General features: G+C 40.4%; 1 protein-coding gene across 11 annotated transcripts in view; it reads left to right on the top strand.

Annotated features, from left to right (window-relative positions):
* The first annotated feature begins 11,315 nt into the window (after positions 1-11,315).
* Positions 11,316-16,967, top strand: part of KIAA1217 (KIAA1217 ortholog) — a 177,640-nt gene continuing 171,988 nt past the window's right edge. For 5 of the 11 annotated variants that reach the window (XM_041408952.1, XM_041408953.1, XM_041408957.1 and 2 more), the window contains exons 1-2: positions 11,318-11,562; positions 16,642-16,928. In XM_041408952.1, the coding sequence (XP_041264886.1) occupies positions 11,493-11,562; positions 16,642-16,928 (357 nt within the window). In that variant the 5' untranslated portion in view covers positions 11,318-11,492. Of the gene's footprint in view, positions 11,563-16,641; positions 16,929-16,967 lie in introns of all 11 variants that reach the window. The other 6 variants (XM_041408961.1, XM_041408956.1, XM_041408958.1 and 3 more) reach the window with 3 other exon arrangements.

Here is a 16,967-nt window from a genome sequence, read left to right on the forward strand (position 1 = left end):
ACCTGTCTTGTCTGGTCATTGTTACCTAAAGAAGGATGTGGGATCAAGGAAAGTATGTAATCATACTCCTGGAATATCCTCCCAGCTCCCAGAAATATGCAATTAAAAGATTACTTGAGGGAAACTAAGGATTATGTCCTTTTTCTTAACAGTGCTCAATGGATTTTTTTCCCCATTGTTTGTTTTTTTTTAAACTCCTCTTGACTCAGTAACTGCAATGCTCTGCAGCAGGAAGTTCCCCAGCTTACTAGCACTTCCATAATGCTCTGTGAAATTAATATTCACATCTATGTAGTTATGAATCATTGGCTTACTTCTGTTATTTGATGACCCTACAGTCTGTATTGAGAGAGACAATGACCAGTCTTTTTCCATTCAATTTCTGTCACTCATGTTTATAGACCTCAAACAGATGTTTGAGTCATCTGTTTTCATAATGGAGAGTCCTACATAATTCAGTTGTTCCTTGTACAGAAACTCTTCTGTAACTTTGATCATCCATACTGCCTTTTTCTTAACATTTCCATTGTATCTTTTTTGACCTGGAGTAAATTAAAATTGCATGCAGTATTCAAGATGTTGGTGGACTGTGGATTTGTACAGTAGCATAATGGTATTATCTGCCTTATTTGCTATTAATTTCCTAGCATCTTCTAACAACTATTTGGTATTTTAAATCACTAATGAGCACTGAGCTGAAATTTTCAAAAAATGGTTATAACCTCAAACTCTCTTTTTGAGCAACAATAGTTTGTTTCAATGTCAATGTGCGTCGCTTTACATTTGTCTACATGGGATTTCATCTGTCAATTTACTAACCATTCAGTAAATCTTGTGAAGTCTCTTCCTTCTAACCAGCCCTTGAAGTCTTCCCTGAATATCAGAATGTACTCAGCAAGCTCTGCTGCCTCACTTAAACTCTCTTTTTCAGCTTACTAATATAGAGAGCAGCCTGAATCAGTCCACTCTGTGTGATTGATAATCTGCATCTTCAGGGAAATTTGGCTTTTGTATCCATAAAAAGGATTTGGGGTTTTTCTTATCTTTACTCAGTTTTTTATCAGTGGGAAGATGTCCTCTCTTTGTTTCTTTATGGAGGGATGTTGCTACATGCCCTCTGGAAATCCAAGGGAGCCATGTCTGCTGACTATCACAGGTCTGTTCTCTCACTGGGTTGGGAAATGGCAGCAGTTCTTGCTTCTGCTTTCATTGACCCATATGATCTTGTTTTTCAGGTTCTCTCTGCAATATTAAATTGCTAATTTCACAGTACTGCATTTGGGGGTTGCTACTTGCCTAACGCGTCCACATGGAACCTGTCAAGAGCCCTATTGGAGAGTGACATACGCTGCTTTCTGAAGTTGGGGAAGTGTTAATGGTTCTTATTTTAGCTCCATCAGCAAAAGAAAATTACAAGCGATAGTGCCTCTGTGGCTAAATTTGTGGTTTATTGAAACTGTAGCAGAGCCCACAAGATGAGGAGAGAAAATAATGTCTGATTTTAAATTTCAGCTGTTGGCTGCAGCTGCAGCTTTCAGAAAGCTTTTCAGCCTGGTTCCTGTCCCATTTTCTCCTAGCTTCCTTTCACTGCAAAGGGAGGCTGAATTGCAACATTGAACATTCCATTACTTTAGTTTTTCAGTACGCAAACAACTTCAACTTCAACTTTAACTGGCATGATGGTCAGCATAGGTATTATCAGAAGTACATTGTTTAAGAAGGGGATGGGGAAACAAAAAGTTTAAATCATTTTTTGAAGTCTAAATGTGTAGCAATCCAAGAGATGTTTTTAAATAAATAGGATAATTGTTTGAATTTCCTGTAAGGTGCTGAATTTTTATGTTAATCTTTAATTGGGATGTCTCTCAATCAAATAACAGCATCAAAATTCACAGTTACTTACACATTGAACAAAGCTGCTGTGTTCTTGCAACTGGTGACAACTGCTGCAAGATGGAGGGGAATTAGTCTTTAACCTGATAAAAAATCTCTGTGGCATGGCAGTCCCATGCTGATGAAGACAGCCGAGGAACTGGAAACCTGTTACCTTTCCACAAGCAAGGCTGTATTTGTTTCTTGGAAACGCTCCTGAGATTTACACGGCACTATGAAGAAAAGGTATTTAGTGATGATTTGCAAAATATTGCCACAGTCTTAATGTCTGTGGCTAAAATCAAATACAGTGTAAGACCGTGTTGAAAAAGGACCTCATGCTGCCCAAGAGGCCTGGGGTAGCCCCATCCTTGAGAGGAATATTTCTCAGACTTAAGTCAGAAGACCACCCAGTCTTTTTCTTGCTGGGTGGGGAAAACAAACAAATTACCTTCTTTGATGGTTGGGAAAAGAAAGTGATTGATAATTACTGCCTGCAGCATTTTACCCCTAACTGTGGTGTTCAGCTTGTGTTTTCTGGCTGAGTTTAGACACTTTAGAAGACAGTGCAGAAGAGCAGACTAAAAGCATTACATGAATACTACTCATGGCCTGCAAATGCATCCTTCACTTACTTATTCATCCTCTTCCAAGGGCACTCCTGCGTTACTCTCCTTGTGAGAGAGGCTTGTAAGACTGAAATGGAGGCATGTAAGTGATATTGTATCTTGTCTCAAAGAGATCTTGGTGCTTCTTTCCTTCCAGCACTTTGCTCAGAATATTCTCCAGCTGGTGAAAGGATTTAAATATCATTCCAGCTGCAGTCTTGAACTATTATCTTTTAATGGCAGTTCTAGAGCAAAAAAGGCAAAATAGGGGTGAGAAAAAAAGGGAATTTATTACTGGACCTTATTATATTAATTACGAAAGATTAAATAATAGTATGAAAATTATAAATAAAATTGAACAAATTATAGAGTTACATTTTGCAAATGAGTCTTGGAAATCAGAGTATTGTAGTATTTACATATGCACTAAAAGCTGTCTATGTTGCCAATTAATATTTAACAGCCTTTCTTCTGGACTGAGGAAAAGCTGTCACTGTCATTACTTACTGTCTGCCCTATCCTGCACTGTGCTGCAGGTAAAGGCATATGCTATCTTAGGAGATATATTTGTACATCTCAGTGCAGACTTGAGTTTGTAAAGGGACATACCTAATAAAATGTCACTTTGTGCTGTCAGTGGAATGCTCACCTGTGAGTCATCCTGTGGTTTGAAAAGTTTTTGTAAGAAATACAGAACAGTTGGAATTAAATTGTCTTGGGTTATGTATTTATTCATGAGAGAGACAGAGTCTCTACTGCTGAAAAAGCTTAAACCTAATATGACACCTTCCTGTGCTGACGTTGCTTATTCTTGTCCTCACCCCAGGCAGTTCTGTATGCTTCTTGTGGCCTGATGAGACAGGGCTTTGTTACTTTTCCTCCTTTTTTATCTCCTTGCACAGGAGCAGCAGACTTCCCCTTGTAGGAGGAATAAGATATGACGTGAGTCAGGACACTGCATCTCACTCGGTGTTTGGACATTTTACCCTTGCAAAACCTGAAATATTCTTTCCCTTTTTGGGAGGAGGTTGCTGCAGCCACAGGCTCCCGTCCTGGCTGGGCAGAGTGCCTCAGCCTCAGGTCTCCTTTCCCTGGGGGCTCTCTGTAGTCATGCAGCATCCAGCTGCACCACTGTTTTCACAGGTAAATTTAGGTCATGTACCCTTTTCTTACTGTTAGTATATTAAGTTCAGAAGAACGGGCTGTGACAATCCCACTAGCTGTACTGCAAGGAGATGATGAGGATACGGATACTGGAAAGAAAAGTGAAAGAGGCAAAGGCTTGGTTTCCAAAAAGTAAACTGAGGCAAAAAGATAATGCAAGTTTTATGGAGCTCAGCTGATGTGAGTGAGTGATTGAGTGAGTGAGGAGGAGGCTGTGAGATGGTTTTCCTACCTAGCACACATCATACAGCACTGGTGGGTCTGGCTGACAAAGGGGAATAAAACTGATCCTTGGAAACTGCAGCTAAGGCAACCTTGCCATGAAGAAATAGGGTGCAATTTCTTAGCACTGAGGGTAATTAAACATGAGTTAGTTAACTGTAACATAGTGTGTGAAATGAGAACACGTATATTTGCAAAGCCATTGAGCCATGTGAGGACCAAGAAAGCCTGTATTTAGTGGGTGGTTGCTGCAGGGTGGAGGATTGTGGCAGTCCTGCTGCTGCTGGACATGGTATGCCCGAGTCAGCAGCTCCATCAGCATGTCCTGCCTGCTGAAACACCCTCAAATATCAGCAGTGGCAGCTCTGCATTAAAGGCAGTGATTACAAACTGTTGTGCTTGCACCTTTCAGCAGATAATGTACAGTGCTCAGTAGGATTTGTTCCCTTCATGTACATCAGGACAGGTATGTTTTGAGGTGTTTTTCCTTTCAGGTTTTTCTGTCATGCATAAAAGATGGACTGTGCTGGAGACAGTGACTGGATGGGTATATCACATCTTTGGTTAGGATGGTTTGGAGGTTTCTTAAGGTGGATGTCTCATGTGGGGAATTAAAGGCAGAGGAGAGAACTCCCTCAGACAGGAGTTTGATGTCCTTCACTTTCTTATGCTGATCATCTGGGTGGATCTCATTGCATGTGTGGTGGGATTTTAAACAAATGCTAGTGCAGATGCAGCATTGGTGTCCTGAGACCAGTAATGTCTTCTTAATCTGATTTAAGCTTTTGGCTTTTGTGAGGATTCTACATCAAATTTAATGGCATTTGATTATCTTGTCTGATTTCTGATGGGAAATCAGACAAGATAATCAAATGGTCCCTGTTGCCCTAAAGCTATGAAACCCTAAATACTGAAGAGTGAATTAGTAAGTGTGCATCCCAGCAGAACAGACTGGGTAGGCCTGAAAAAGAACAGCAGTGCCACTGCTGTCAACTCCAATTGCTTTCTTACTAATCAGCAGTCTTAATAATAGCATGAGCATGGTCTGGGGAGGTCAGAGAGTCACTTTGAAGGAGGGAGATGTACATACTGTTGGAGAGGTTATTGAAACATTTACAAGTTGAAAGGTCTACATTAGACATCTGCTCTTACATCTGCCTTCAGAGGCTGGTGCCCTACAAAGAGTAGAAATAAAAGCTTTACATACCACATCTTGTGACCATCCTGCTGGGTTAGAAGATCTGCATAGAAACAAAGCTGTAATAATTTATTCTACTTGTCTTTATCTCTTTTCAGATATTCAGATTTTCATTTGTTGTACAGTATTGCCATTGTTGTGGGGACAGGAAGAAAAAATTATTTTAAATGTCCAACTCATTAAGTCCTGAGCTCTCACTTGATTTTAGTCTGATTCTTAGAAAAAAATCTAGTTCTTCCCAGTGACATTGTTGAGAGAAGTCAAATATATGATTGGGTACAGTCCAGAGACGAGTAGAATGAATAGTGTTCCCAGAAGTGTTACTTTTTGAGAAAGACCATCATCATGAGTTATGTGAATCCTGTGGGTTGGCAACACTGGTGCCATTGTGTTATATTTCTAATCATTATTTACCAATTTTTATTGAATTTTTTTGATGGTAGATTATTTATCAGAAATACTGATGACAAGTAGGTGGTTATGGTAATCACAGCATAACTTGAACTATTATTTTATTTCTGAACCCAGTCTCGATTGAAGTATACTTTGTATTCCTGTTTATTCAACCAGTCACCTAACAATCTTAAAAACTGAATGTGTACTTGGTAAAAGCTGAAATTAAGGATCTCTCATATTATTTCAAAGTATAAATGTACTCTGTGTAGAACAGCTCCTGGCACTTTTGATCATTAAAGCATGTTGCCTCATAAATTGACAACCAGATCCTGCCAATGCCCATGAAACCAGTGATAATCAGTGTTTCAAGCAATAAGTCTATTCTTCCGGCACTGCTAAAGAGTTGGATCAATTTGAATCCAAACTCAGCCAGAGCTCTCTTTGAGTCACTTCATCCAAAGTGAATTTATCAAAACCAAAATGCTTTACACTGGGGAGAAATAGAATTTGATTGTAGAGCAGATGGACTTTAAAGCAACCTTCCCCCCTCCCTTTTGTCCACCTCCTTCAGAAACAATCCCCTACACTGTTCTTTCCCGCCCACATATTTCTTTTTATTCCATTAAACTGTAGGGATTAAAATTTCTGCAATGTAAGGCATATTTTGCTTTCACAAAGTAATTTGTTTGGTACCTTACAAAAACACGATCATATTTTCCGTTTTGGGGTTTGCAGGCTGATCTCTTTCCTTACCTTCCTGTGTGAAAATGTGGTGTGTGAAGGAAGGGCTGTCCAGGCTGGCAGGTGGCAGAGGAGTTGAGGCATGTCAGGCTCTCCAGCTCTGAGCTAGCTGTGCTGGTGGCAGGGTAGTCATATTAATAGTAGTTTGGTGTGGTGGGATGACAGCAGGAGGGTACAAAAGCTGCAAAAAGGTGTTCCATTGCATGAGTCAGAAACATGGATCCTGTAATTATGCTCATTTAGCTCTGTTCCATCTTCCCCTGGGCGACGGAAAGGGAAATCATGTTAAAGTGTATCTTGGGATTGTCCCAAATTACAGAGGGAGACAAAGTTTTTGATGAAAGAACAGAATCACCTTTTTTTTTTTTTTTTTCTTTTCTTCTCACTAGAATGTTAGCACTTCTTTATGATGACCACAGTTCTTTTTCTCAGTTTGATTTAGGGCATGCAAAAGTGTTTAATGCTTTCAGGCCTTTTAATTTATTTGAAATACTGGAGGAAGAGGAAGGAAACAAAAAATAAACTTGGAAAACAGAAAATATAACCTATTTAACATGATCTAAGTCCAGGTGTGATAGTTGTGAACTTGAACAAAATGTCTTTTGGAGTGCATGAAGACTGATGTGTTACTTGGAGATGAGCGTCTGACAGCTTGGCAATGCCAAGTGACAGGTGATTATAGCCACTTCCCAGAGATGTATGTGGAATGGGATTGGAAGGATGAATATATCTTCTGCCTGACTATTTAATGTTCAACTTAGTCACTCTTTTGTACAATTGTTTTAGTGATTAAGCCTGGCTCATGGCACCACTCTTAAGCCTCTGAACATTTCTGAAGAGCTGAAACCTGTACGTCTGACAAGACAAAATGAAATTCTGTTGTGGAGATGAGCAGAAAAACTCATACTCAATTTACTTCTTTGCTTCAGCTGAGTGTTACTATTTCACTCCTTGAGCTAATTTTTCCTCACAAGTATGAGAGTTCTTAACTGAACTGGAATGTGCAGTGTATAAATACTGAAACTCTCCACAAATTTTTAACAGGGAAGGTAATTTCATGATAAGTAATCCCAGAAGTTGTTTTAGATTGTCATTGTACTTTTTAAAATCAAGTTCAGATGTTTTCCTTTAATTTAAGCACTATTTTAACCACTATGCTTGCATTAAAAATAGGACCCACTTCATTGAGATCTCTTACTAAGTGGATGAGACCAAATTATCATAAAGCCCCCCTCCGTATCTTAATAATCTAGAATTCTTTGTACAATACCTAATCAATAGACAATCAATTTAAAAATTAAGCCTCTTTGCCTCCAGATGTATTTACACGGATTCGTATTGATAGACTTCAGAATTTTTTTTTTATTTTGCCTGAACAAGCTAGTGGCTGTTGTTGTATCTTTTTTGATAATATGCTCTCTGGACACAGTCCTCTTCTTTCAGAATTGAGTCTATTTTAATTTTAAGCATTGAGAGACCACCACCCAGCCTGGCAGTGAAGATGCTGAGCATGAATGAGAACAGAGGTGTGCTCAAATGAGCTGCACCCCTGAAGCTGCTCTATGTTGTCCAAGGAGGAAATCTGAACTTATCACAGTCAGTGCTCTTTCTCTGGATTAAGTTCCTTTCTCCATTTCAAATCTGACTCGTTGGTAGTGAATAGCTACCCATGATTCCCCAGAGTACAGAGGGGAGATTTTCTGACATGCTGGAGCATCCTTGTGATGCTCCCCTCCTGCAGGGCAGTCCCAAGCCATCTCTGGCCACATAAAGGCTTGGAAAGGTGCTGCATTGTGAGTGCTCATAATTCCTCTCTGCCTCACCACTCCAGGTCTAATATTTTTTTCTGGACAACAGGTTAAAAACTGTCAGGCTGGTTCCTGTGGAGAGCATTCATGATGTTTTTCACAGTGGCTACAGGATTTCACATGGACCTTGAGACAAGTCTTTAATTATGGAACACTTCTTATGATTTAACTATTAATAATTACCTTCCCAGATTTTTAGTTCTGAATAATTGCTAGAGCCATGGAGTCATTGTTTTATGTTATAAACTTGACTAATTGAGTGCAGCCAGTATTTGTTAATTGTTCCTCTTACACACATGCTAAATCCAGAAGTAGTGAAGTCGCTCTGGGACATTAATTTTAAACACAATTAAAACATCATAACCTGTTGGCAATTATTCTCTGTGCATTGTTTTGATATTGATGGACCCAGATCTGAGCACACTAATTAAAAGGAACCACTGTTATTGTTGATCCCACAGATAAACAAAGGCTGATTGCGTGCTGTGAACTGGTTAATCAAGTATATTTAACTTGTTTTTAGTGATTCATCCTAGTTTCTGTACTGGGATGCTCTTTATTTGAGCCTAATAATATAATGGTTCTAGCTGTCTCCAGCTGCTAAAGGAGTTTCACTAATTCTCCAAACAGACTCCGGTAACATCTTAAGGAATGGCATTGTTAGATGCACAAATTAAATCCAGCTTGAGACCAAGGGATTTTCCCTTAAAATGAGACATGCTTTGAGACCTTGTTGTCCCAACTGCTCCCTGTCCTGAGCAGCAGCAGAGGTGATTATGTTTCCTGAGTGATGATTATGGTTTATGGGCAGGCTCTTTGGTTTGGTTTGATTTTGATTTTGTGTGCCATGTTTAGTCTCTTCCTTTGCCGATGCTCTTTAATCCTGTTTGAGAAACTACTTTCTGCAGCTGCAGAAGTTCTCATAAGATGACACTCAGTTTTCAAGCCACAGGTCCACAACCAAAAAACCAATCTCGCTTAGACCATCTCTATATTTTGGGTGTCTGGTTTGCTCAGGCCCCTTAGCAGCACTATCAATACCATTTACTGTCAGTCCCAGCAGTGGGAGCATCTTGCTGTGGCCATGAAAGCAGCTATTCCAGACCAGTTTGGTACTGTCCCAAGGGGCACCTGGCTGCTCACTGGGACTGGGAAAGTCAAGAGATAACTCTGTCTTGTGCTCTTGGCTATGGAAACTAAAGGTGCTGGCTAAAAGTAGATAGTTAAATTTTAATGATTATTATTGTTGTTGTTGCTGTTGTTGTCATCATTATTTTAGTCTTAGACTAATTTTCTAGGTATTTTTCCCTACCATAGATGGAGGGAAAGCCTTCTAAGGAGCTAGAGTGCACTGATTCTGTTCTTATTAAGGTTCTTGGTACAATCACTACTGACCTCCACAGCTAACCCTGGTTTTGTACAAGGGTGAAAAAGTCCCTTCCTTTCAGGCATTTAATGCTAGTATGTTTTGTACTTTCTTTTGTGTTATTTTAGGATAAGGGCTTTTTAAATGCCCTTAGTTTCTGAACTCTCAGTTTCTGGGCCCTGTGTACAGATAGTCTTGTTATGGCTTTCATGGTGCTGCTCCAGGCAACTGCATTGGCTTTCTTTTTCCATCAAAGGTTTCTGAGTTACTTTACATTTCTTGAAGCTGGTGGTGTTCAGTGTTCACTATTCCTGCAAGAAACCTCTCATGCATCCAGCTGGCTGTGAATGTAAATTGCAAGAGGCTCATTGCAATTGTCCAGACTTTGGAAAACCTTGGTGTTAAAGGCACATTCCTTCATATCACAAAAGAAACATCAGATAAGTGGGATGGCTGGCCATCACTTCTCCTCCTAAAATAGTCCACAATCAGAATGAGCAGGAGGAACCCAGGGCCAGTAAAAACACTATTCTAAATAAAATCACACTGTTTTCTTTAATTGCAGGGCAACTATAGGAGTATTCTGCTGGGAGCACTGTACTGCAGACCTTACATAGCAGTGCTAATGTTTAAATTGTATTTTCATCTTTTCTATGGTTTTCATGCCAGATTTCTGGGATTTTTGCCAGGTTCCAAGACCATATATAATTAGTTGTTAAAAAGGAAAATAAATTATTCTGAAGTGCTAGAGAATATGTATGTCTGATCTAATGAACAATAGTTTGGTTCATTTATCAATTGTTCATTGTAATTTACTCAAAAGCCTTTTTTTTTTTTTTTTTTTTTTTTTTTTTTTTTTTACTGGAAATGAGAGGATAGGAGCACGAGGAGAGTGATCCTCCTAGAGCTTCTGTACTGAATTTATATATACACAAAATATTTCTGTGTTCAATAATCTAAGTAGACAGGATGACATTTCTGCCAGATCGAAATGTAGAAGGAAGTGTAGGGGAATTTTCCTAGCCTGTCTGGACTGGGTAGTTGAGAGGTCATTGCAAACAATTTGGCTGATGTTATATTGAAGTCAGAGCTGAAGAAAACTTGGAAGACCATATTATACTAGGTCTGTTTAAAAAGACATGCAAGATACTGCTACCTGGTGTTGGAGTATGAATTTAAGTGAGAAATTGCCTATTTCTATTAATATCTTAGTTATGCTTTGTTCTTAATCTAATTCAGAAGTTGTCTGTGGATAAACTTTCTGGTCTTGATGCTGTAACTCAACACTAAGTTTGTTCCACCATCTCTGACTCGGTGTTATGATTTGGATAGACTAAATCAGTCTGATATTCTCTGCTAAATCAACACATGTGGCATCTGCTGGAATCTGTGGGATTTGATCTCATCCTTCTGAGCCACACTATTTTTTTGCCTTGCAGCCTGGTAGATCTATTGATTTTCATGCAGGCTGCTGGCCTCTGATCTGCCAGAAGAGAATTAGTTGCATGTTTCTATATGTTTTGCTACCGAGCCTTCGAAATCCCTCTTAACCCAAGTCCCTGCTTACATATTGCTACCATTCATTTTTATTGGCTTCGCTAAAGTTGAATTCCTGTATCTTGATTTTTTCCCCAATTCATTCTCTGAGCGGCTTGAAAGAATCCAACTGAAAACAAAACCTCAAAGAGTTTATATAATGAATTACTTTTAAACTAGACGCTAAAAAAGACAGAGGAGCATTTATCAGGAATGTTTGTGGGCTTGGTGGTTATGAGCTTAAAAAAAAAAAAAAAAAAAAAAAGTGTGGAATGGCTTTTGTCCCATGACAGAGATTTAAAAGGCTGCGGGTTCGGATTCCAGCGGAGGCTCAGGCCTGTAATCGCGTTGGAAATGTTGCCTTTCACACGGCGGCGCGGCTAGGGGCGGCGGCGGAGCCGTCACCTGTTGGGGCCGGGCCCGGGGCGCCCCCGCTGCCCCGCGGGGCCGGTCCGCCCGGGGCTGCGCGGGGCTCCGGCCGCCGGCGCCGCGCTTCCTTTCTCCTCCCCGCGCCCCGCGCTGACGGTGCGGGCGCCGCGGCTCCAAGTTGGAGAGGGGAGCTTGTGCGGTAGGCAGGGACAATGGAGGAAAATGAAAGCCAGAAACTTGAGCTGTGCCTGGCTTGCCCAACAGACAGCAGGCAGACGAGGGGTAAGTAAGCGGCGATATAAGGCAAAGATGGAGTTACGTTTAAGCATGCCCCTCGTTGCTGCTTTATATAACTGGAGGCAGAATGCATGAAAAAAAAAATCTTTTTTCTTTTTTTTTTTTTTTTTTTTTTTTTTTTTTTTTTTTTTTCCTTGTACTAATGGCTCTGCTGTGCACATTTCCCTAACACTGAAACTTCGTGAGTTTAACTTTCTCTTTGGAGAAATTTCTGTGTGCTTGCGAAGCCGGGAGCACGCTGCATGGCTGTCAGGGATGCGGGATCCTGCCGGTGCGGAGGCTGAGGTGGGGGAAGTGTGTCCCCTTCCCTTTAAAAGGCTCTGCCAGCCTCAGCTATGGCAGAGAAATAGCACTTCCTTCGTAAAAGTGGGTTTGAGCTCATCTTTACCTTGGGGTGTCTGTTAAAAGAGGGAGATCCACGGCAGATTGTGACAGGGTTAGTTTACTTTGAGTGAAACCACTGGGGTTTGTTTTGGAGCGAAGCCAGGACTGTCTAAGCGGGGTTTCCACGGCGGCTCCGCCGCTGTGCATTCACACATTCACTGCTGTGCTATCTATTTCCTAAAATGTGAACGAAAACTATTTCCTGGAGAATTCTGCATGAGCCATTCCACGTGGAACATAACATTCAGGTAGCCTGACAAACACCTAATCTAATCTATATCTATTACAGTGTTTGTGGGACACCTGTGAACATTCCCATTTCCTGCATGTTGTATTCCTCAAAGACACTTCAGGAAAAGTTGTGTTACTGTGCTTCTGTGAAACAAATAGTTCACGTGGTTTAAAAAAAAATCACACAAGTTTAAAACATGGAATGTCAACAAATAGTGTATTAGCAATTTAGGAGGAAACTAAATGTTCATCCCTTTTTTCTTTCTTTTTTTTTTTTTTAATTGGGTGTTCATTAATTAATTTATGCTGTTTTGAATTATCTTTAAGTAAAATTGCTGAGCACTGCGATAACACACTTTGTGTGTGTTTATGTTTAGTGGGACGGAAATTTTCACTTCAAGAATGTGTCTGACTAGGGAAAAAAAACGCCTTCAGTAACACATTTCTTCTGCAGGGCTTGTATGAAACTGTCTCAGATACATGTGGAGCTAGGAAAACAGAGGGCTGACCAGACTGATTCTATGGTTCCCAAAAATGTTGAGTGCTGAAAGCTCATAACCAAATGTAGTAGTTTTGGCCCCTATCCAAAATTTACATTGGAAAGAGAGCTAATTGTAAAGACAGTGAAGTAAATTAGAACAATTCCAAATAATATCACATTTACTGCTAACATAAATGTAACAGGGGTTGGTTTGACTCATGCTGTTAAATCCATATTCTTTTTTTAAATGTTAGTATTGAATGGGGTTTGCTTCAAGGCTCAGTTTCACAGTATCAGTGTGAGTCAGGTCCACACTTGTTCCTTTCTGAAGTTATTCTGAAAATGTTCTTTTCTCATGTCACCTGGCTTGCAAAACAGGACTATTAAAATCTTCATAGCATTTAAAGTAATGAAGCAAAGTGACTTTCCTGACCTTTGTAGACTTCATGGAGGGTGTGACTTAGAATAATTACATACCAGGACATATCAAAGGACTTTTTAATTTTTCTATTCTTTTTCTCCTAGCTCACAGACATTAATCTGTCATGGTAATCTTGCTGCTAATCCTAGACATACTCCTTCTACACTGCAGACCTGGGCCTTTACTGGAGTAATGGGTGATGTTGTTGATGTTAAGAAATCTTGAAACTTGTTTTCAGATCAAAGAAGCAAATCAAGTGTAAGAGCTACTCATGCCTTTGGAAAACCAAATCCCTCCCTGTCAATCAGCAAGTCTTGCATTTAGTTGCCCTCTAGACTTGCTGCTTTATTGAACAGAAAGACCTTTAACTTTTAGCTTCTGAAAATGAGGGAGGGAGAGAGGGAGACAAGCTTATCTCACACCTCTGTGTTTTCTATTGCCTTCTTTTTGCTCCTTTCCCAAGGAGGGTACTTGCATAATTTATCCTTTTCCTACTCTTAGCACTCATCTGGGAACCATCACATGATGTTTCACACATTTCACAGTTATCTGTGGAGATTGATTTGCTAGGCCTATTTATCTTCACTTGGAAGATATGGAAGATACCCACGATGTTATTGAGCACTCTAAAATCCAGAAAATCTCTGTTTTCCCTCCCTATAGCACTGTGGCAAACACAGCGTCTGTAGAACTTGTGTGTCTCAAGATCCACAGGGGAGTTTCAACAGCCCAGTGCTCAGCCCTAGGCAAGTGACAATGAAGTCACTTATCCCTGTCCAGAAAGTAGTCCAAAACTTTTTTTTTTCAGCAGTTAGTAAAGACCCATACTGAAACACAATAGATTTTGGTTTGCGAAGAAAGTAATTTGCTGCTATGTGCTGTAATGATGCAGGTCAGGATCTTGCTGGATGCCCAAGTCAGCTTTCTGGCAAGATGAGGAATTAGTTTGCATAGTTTACATTCCTTTCTTTTCACTGCTATTTATGCAGTATTTTCCAAATATATGAACAAAAAATAAGGAATTTGTTGATCTTTCTAACACAGTATAAGAAAAGTATGTTATTTTTGATTCCTTTTCAAGGTTTCACCTCATAACAAACAGTGGTAAAACACTTTACTTGATATGTCTCTTTATGTGCCGAATAATTAGCTCTTTCTTAAGCTATTGAAGTAACGGAAGTGCAGAGTAGGGAAAGCCTTTGCATGAGAGAGATTTAGGACCTAAAATACACACTCGTGAGTTCTGGGTGTGCTTGTCAGCACAGGTTTACCTGCCTCCTTGAGGAAGTGCCTGCCATCACGTCAGTGATTGAAACTGCTGCTGTGACCGTACTTTGAGGGCTTATACCAAATTGCTTCACTCCATCACCTGTGCTCATGCTGACTCCCTCCAGCTCCAAGAAAATCCCTTCTTTTATGTCTGTTCCTTTCCAGCAGCCTGAGGGATATAAACTCTAGGCTCTTGGCACAACAAATTAAAGACGGTAAATGCCATCCAGCCCCAACTCACCTGGTTTCCCTGCCATGTAAAATCCATCGGAATGACTGTGCAGCTTTCAGAAACTGTTTTCACTGAGTGTATCTGGAGTACCCACGCTGGCTTCTTGCAAGCAAAACTTTCCTGTTTGCCATTTTTCTCAAACAAGCTCAGTCTACCTGGTGGCTCATGACTTTTCATCAAGCAGAGAGGATGGGATGTTTCTTAATTGAGTTGTGCATGAAAAAGTCGAGTGCATGCGTGTTTGTACAGGAAAGTGAGGCTGCTGCTCTGGAGGTTTAACCAGGATTGTGATGCTAAGAAGGCCTTAGAAGGTGCTGTGAAGACCACAGATGACACTTTGAATCTGTGTGAGAGTAAGACTTCCCTGTGAACAATACCTGCTCACAAAATTGTGTCCAGATCTGTGCTCATCAAACCATGGGGTCACCTGCAGTCTGGGCCCCTGTGCCTGCATCTGCTTTCAGGACAGGTTTCCATGAATGCAAACAAGAAGGCATTGTGGAGAAGTTTGGAGCCCTTGAGCAGTATAGGGAGTTTACAGAAATGTGCAAAGTCTTTGAGGACTGTCCAGGGCCAAGTTCTGTTATGGAACCCAAGGAAATTGATTCCCCATGTGAATTGGTGGGACATCCAGCAGCAGCTCCACCCTTGGAGGATTTGCTTTATTACTGGTGCTTGAGGTTCCATGGCACGTGGCAGGCAATTGACAATGCACACTAGAAAGCTGAGAAATCCTCAGCACAAAATCCTGAGGCAAGTGGTGTGCCTGCAACACACAGTGTCAGAATGAGTGACTGAACCATAAAAAAAAGCGAGTAGGTGCCTGTTTCCAAACAGTGATGCTGTATAAAGGCAGCACATGGGTGAAATGTCGGTAGGGGAGGATAAAGGGCTCTGAGGCAACATGTGTCAGGCAGAGAGAAATAAAGATTTATTCAAAACAGGTAGAAGAAGGAGTTCCCTGCTCCTAGGGAGATGCTGGGAAGGGTTAACACTCAGGGGTGTCTGAGTTTGAGTCTGTCTGGTAAAGATGAGGAAGGCCACATAAGACTTGGACAGGTCTTTTCAGTACTTCAAGTTTTTGTTAGTTTTTGGGGTTTTTTTCTTCGCTGACAAAGGAGTGAGGGATTTTTTCAAAGGTATTAGGTAACAAGGCTCCAGTCTACAATTTTTTGAGCACCAGAGGGTTCATGTTACAGAGTTACCTGAAGATAAGCCAGCACTTACATACCCACAGTGTCTGCCTATCTCTTTACAAATGTCATCGCGGTCTTTGGTCTTAAAGTAGATTTTAAAGTAGTAACATTTATGTGAGGTTTTTTTTTCCTTTTTTAGATCACACAGAACTTGCTTTTATTCTATTTCTTAAGAAATGGTTTATGGAAAAATGATGTAGAATTTTCCAGCCTGCTGTCCTGAGGCATATAAAATCTGAGGGAGATCCATGAAATTTAAAACCAGACCACAGTCAAAAATCAGGAAAAAGAGACTCCCAAACCCTCTTAATATTTTCTAGGTATTTCAGAACATGTTGAAAAGACACTGAAAAAAAAGATTAAGGATTACAAACCTGCTCTGTCAAAAGAATTTTATCAGTTTGTATCTTTAAGTATACTAGTTATGGGGCCAATAAGTGTACTGGACCCTATTGAAGAAATCTGTTTCTTCTTGTAGAAAGCATCCTGTAGATCTTAAAGGTCAGAGAATAAGGGCCCTGTCAGATCTTCTTTTCAAGTCACATAGGTAAAGTTGATACAAAAGGAACATCCACTTTAATGATACCCACTTTTCTGTGAGGCAGTACTGCAATTGTGTGATAAAAGTAGATAAGTATGTGCATAGCTTATATAAGGGATTATTTCTGGGCCACTTACCATGATATGTGTATGCCTAATGATGCAGAACATGCCATTGCACACTGCCAGACTTTTAAAAGTACCTAGCTTTCATATCAATCCTTTTTCCCATTTTGCTACTAATGGGAATGTTGGTATTAAGTTTTCATAATATAAACGATGTTTGGTTTTGGTTTTTGTTTCTTTGCAGACCAGGCAAAACCCAGTTTGCATGTAACATCACTAGACGATGCAGAATGTCTCCGATCTAAAGAGCTGCTTTCGAGCCCGAGCACTCACACTTCTTCCAGCGCAAAGCCCACCCGCAACATCCCTCGAAGACATACCGTAGGTGGCCCTCGCAGTTCCAAAGAAATACTGGGAATGCAAACCTCAGAAATGGACAGGAAGAGAGAGGCTTTTCTTGAGCATCTGAAACAGAAATATCCCCACCATGCCACAGCAATAATGGGACACCAGGAGAGACTAAGAGATCAGGTAAGGAAGTCAAATTTGTATCGTGTGTGTTCAGCGGTC

This window comes from Onychostruthus taczanowskii, unplaced genomic scaffold (genome assembly GCF_017590055.1).
Source record: "Onychostruthus taczanowskii isolate IOZ18803 unplaced genomic scaffold, ASM1759005v1 scaffold3, whole genome shotgun sequence".
Taxonomy (NCBI): domain Eukaryota; kingdom Metazoa; phylum Chordata; class Aves; order Passeriformes; family Passeridae; genus Onychostruthus; species Onychostruthus taczanowskii.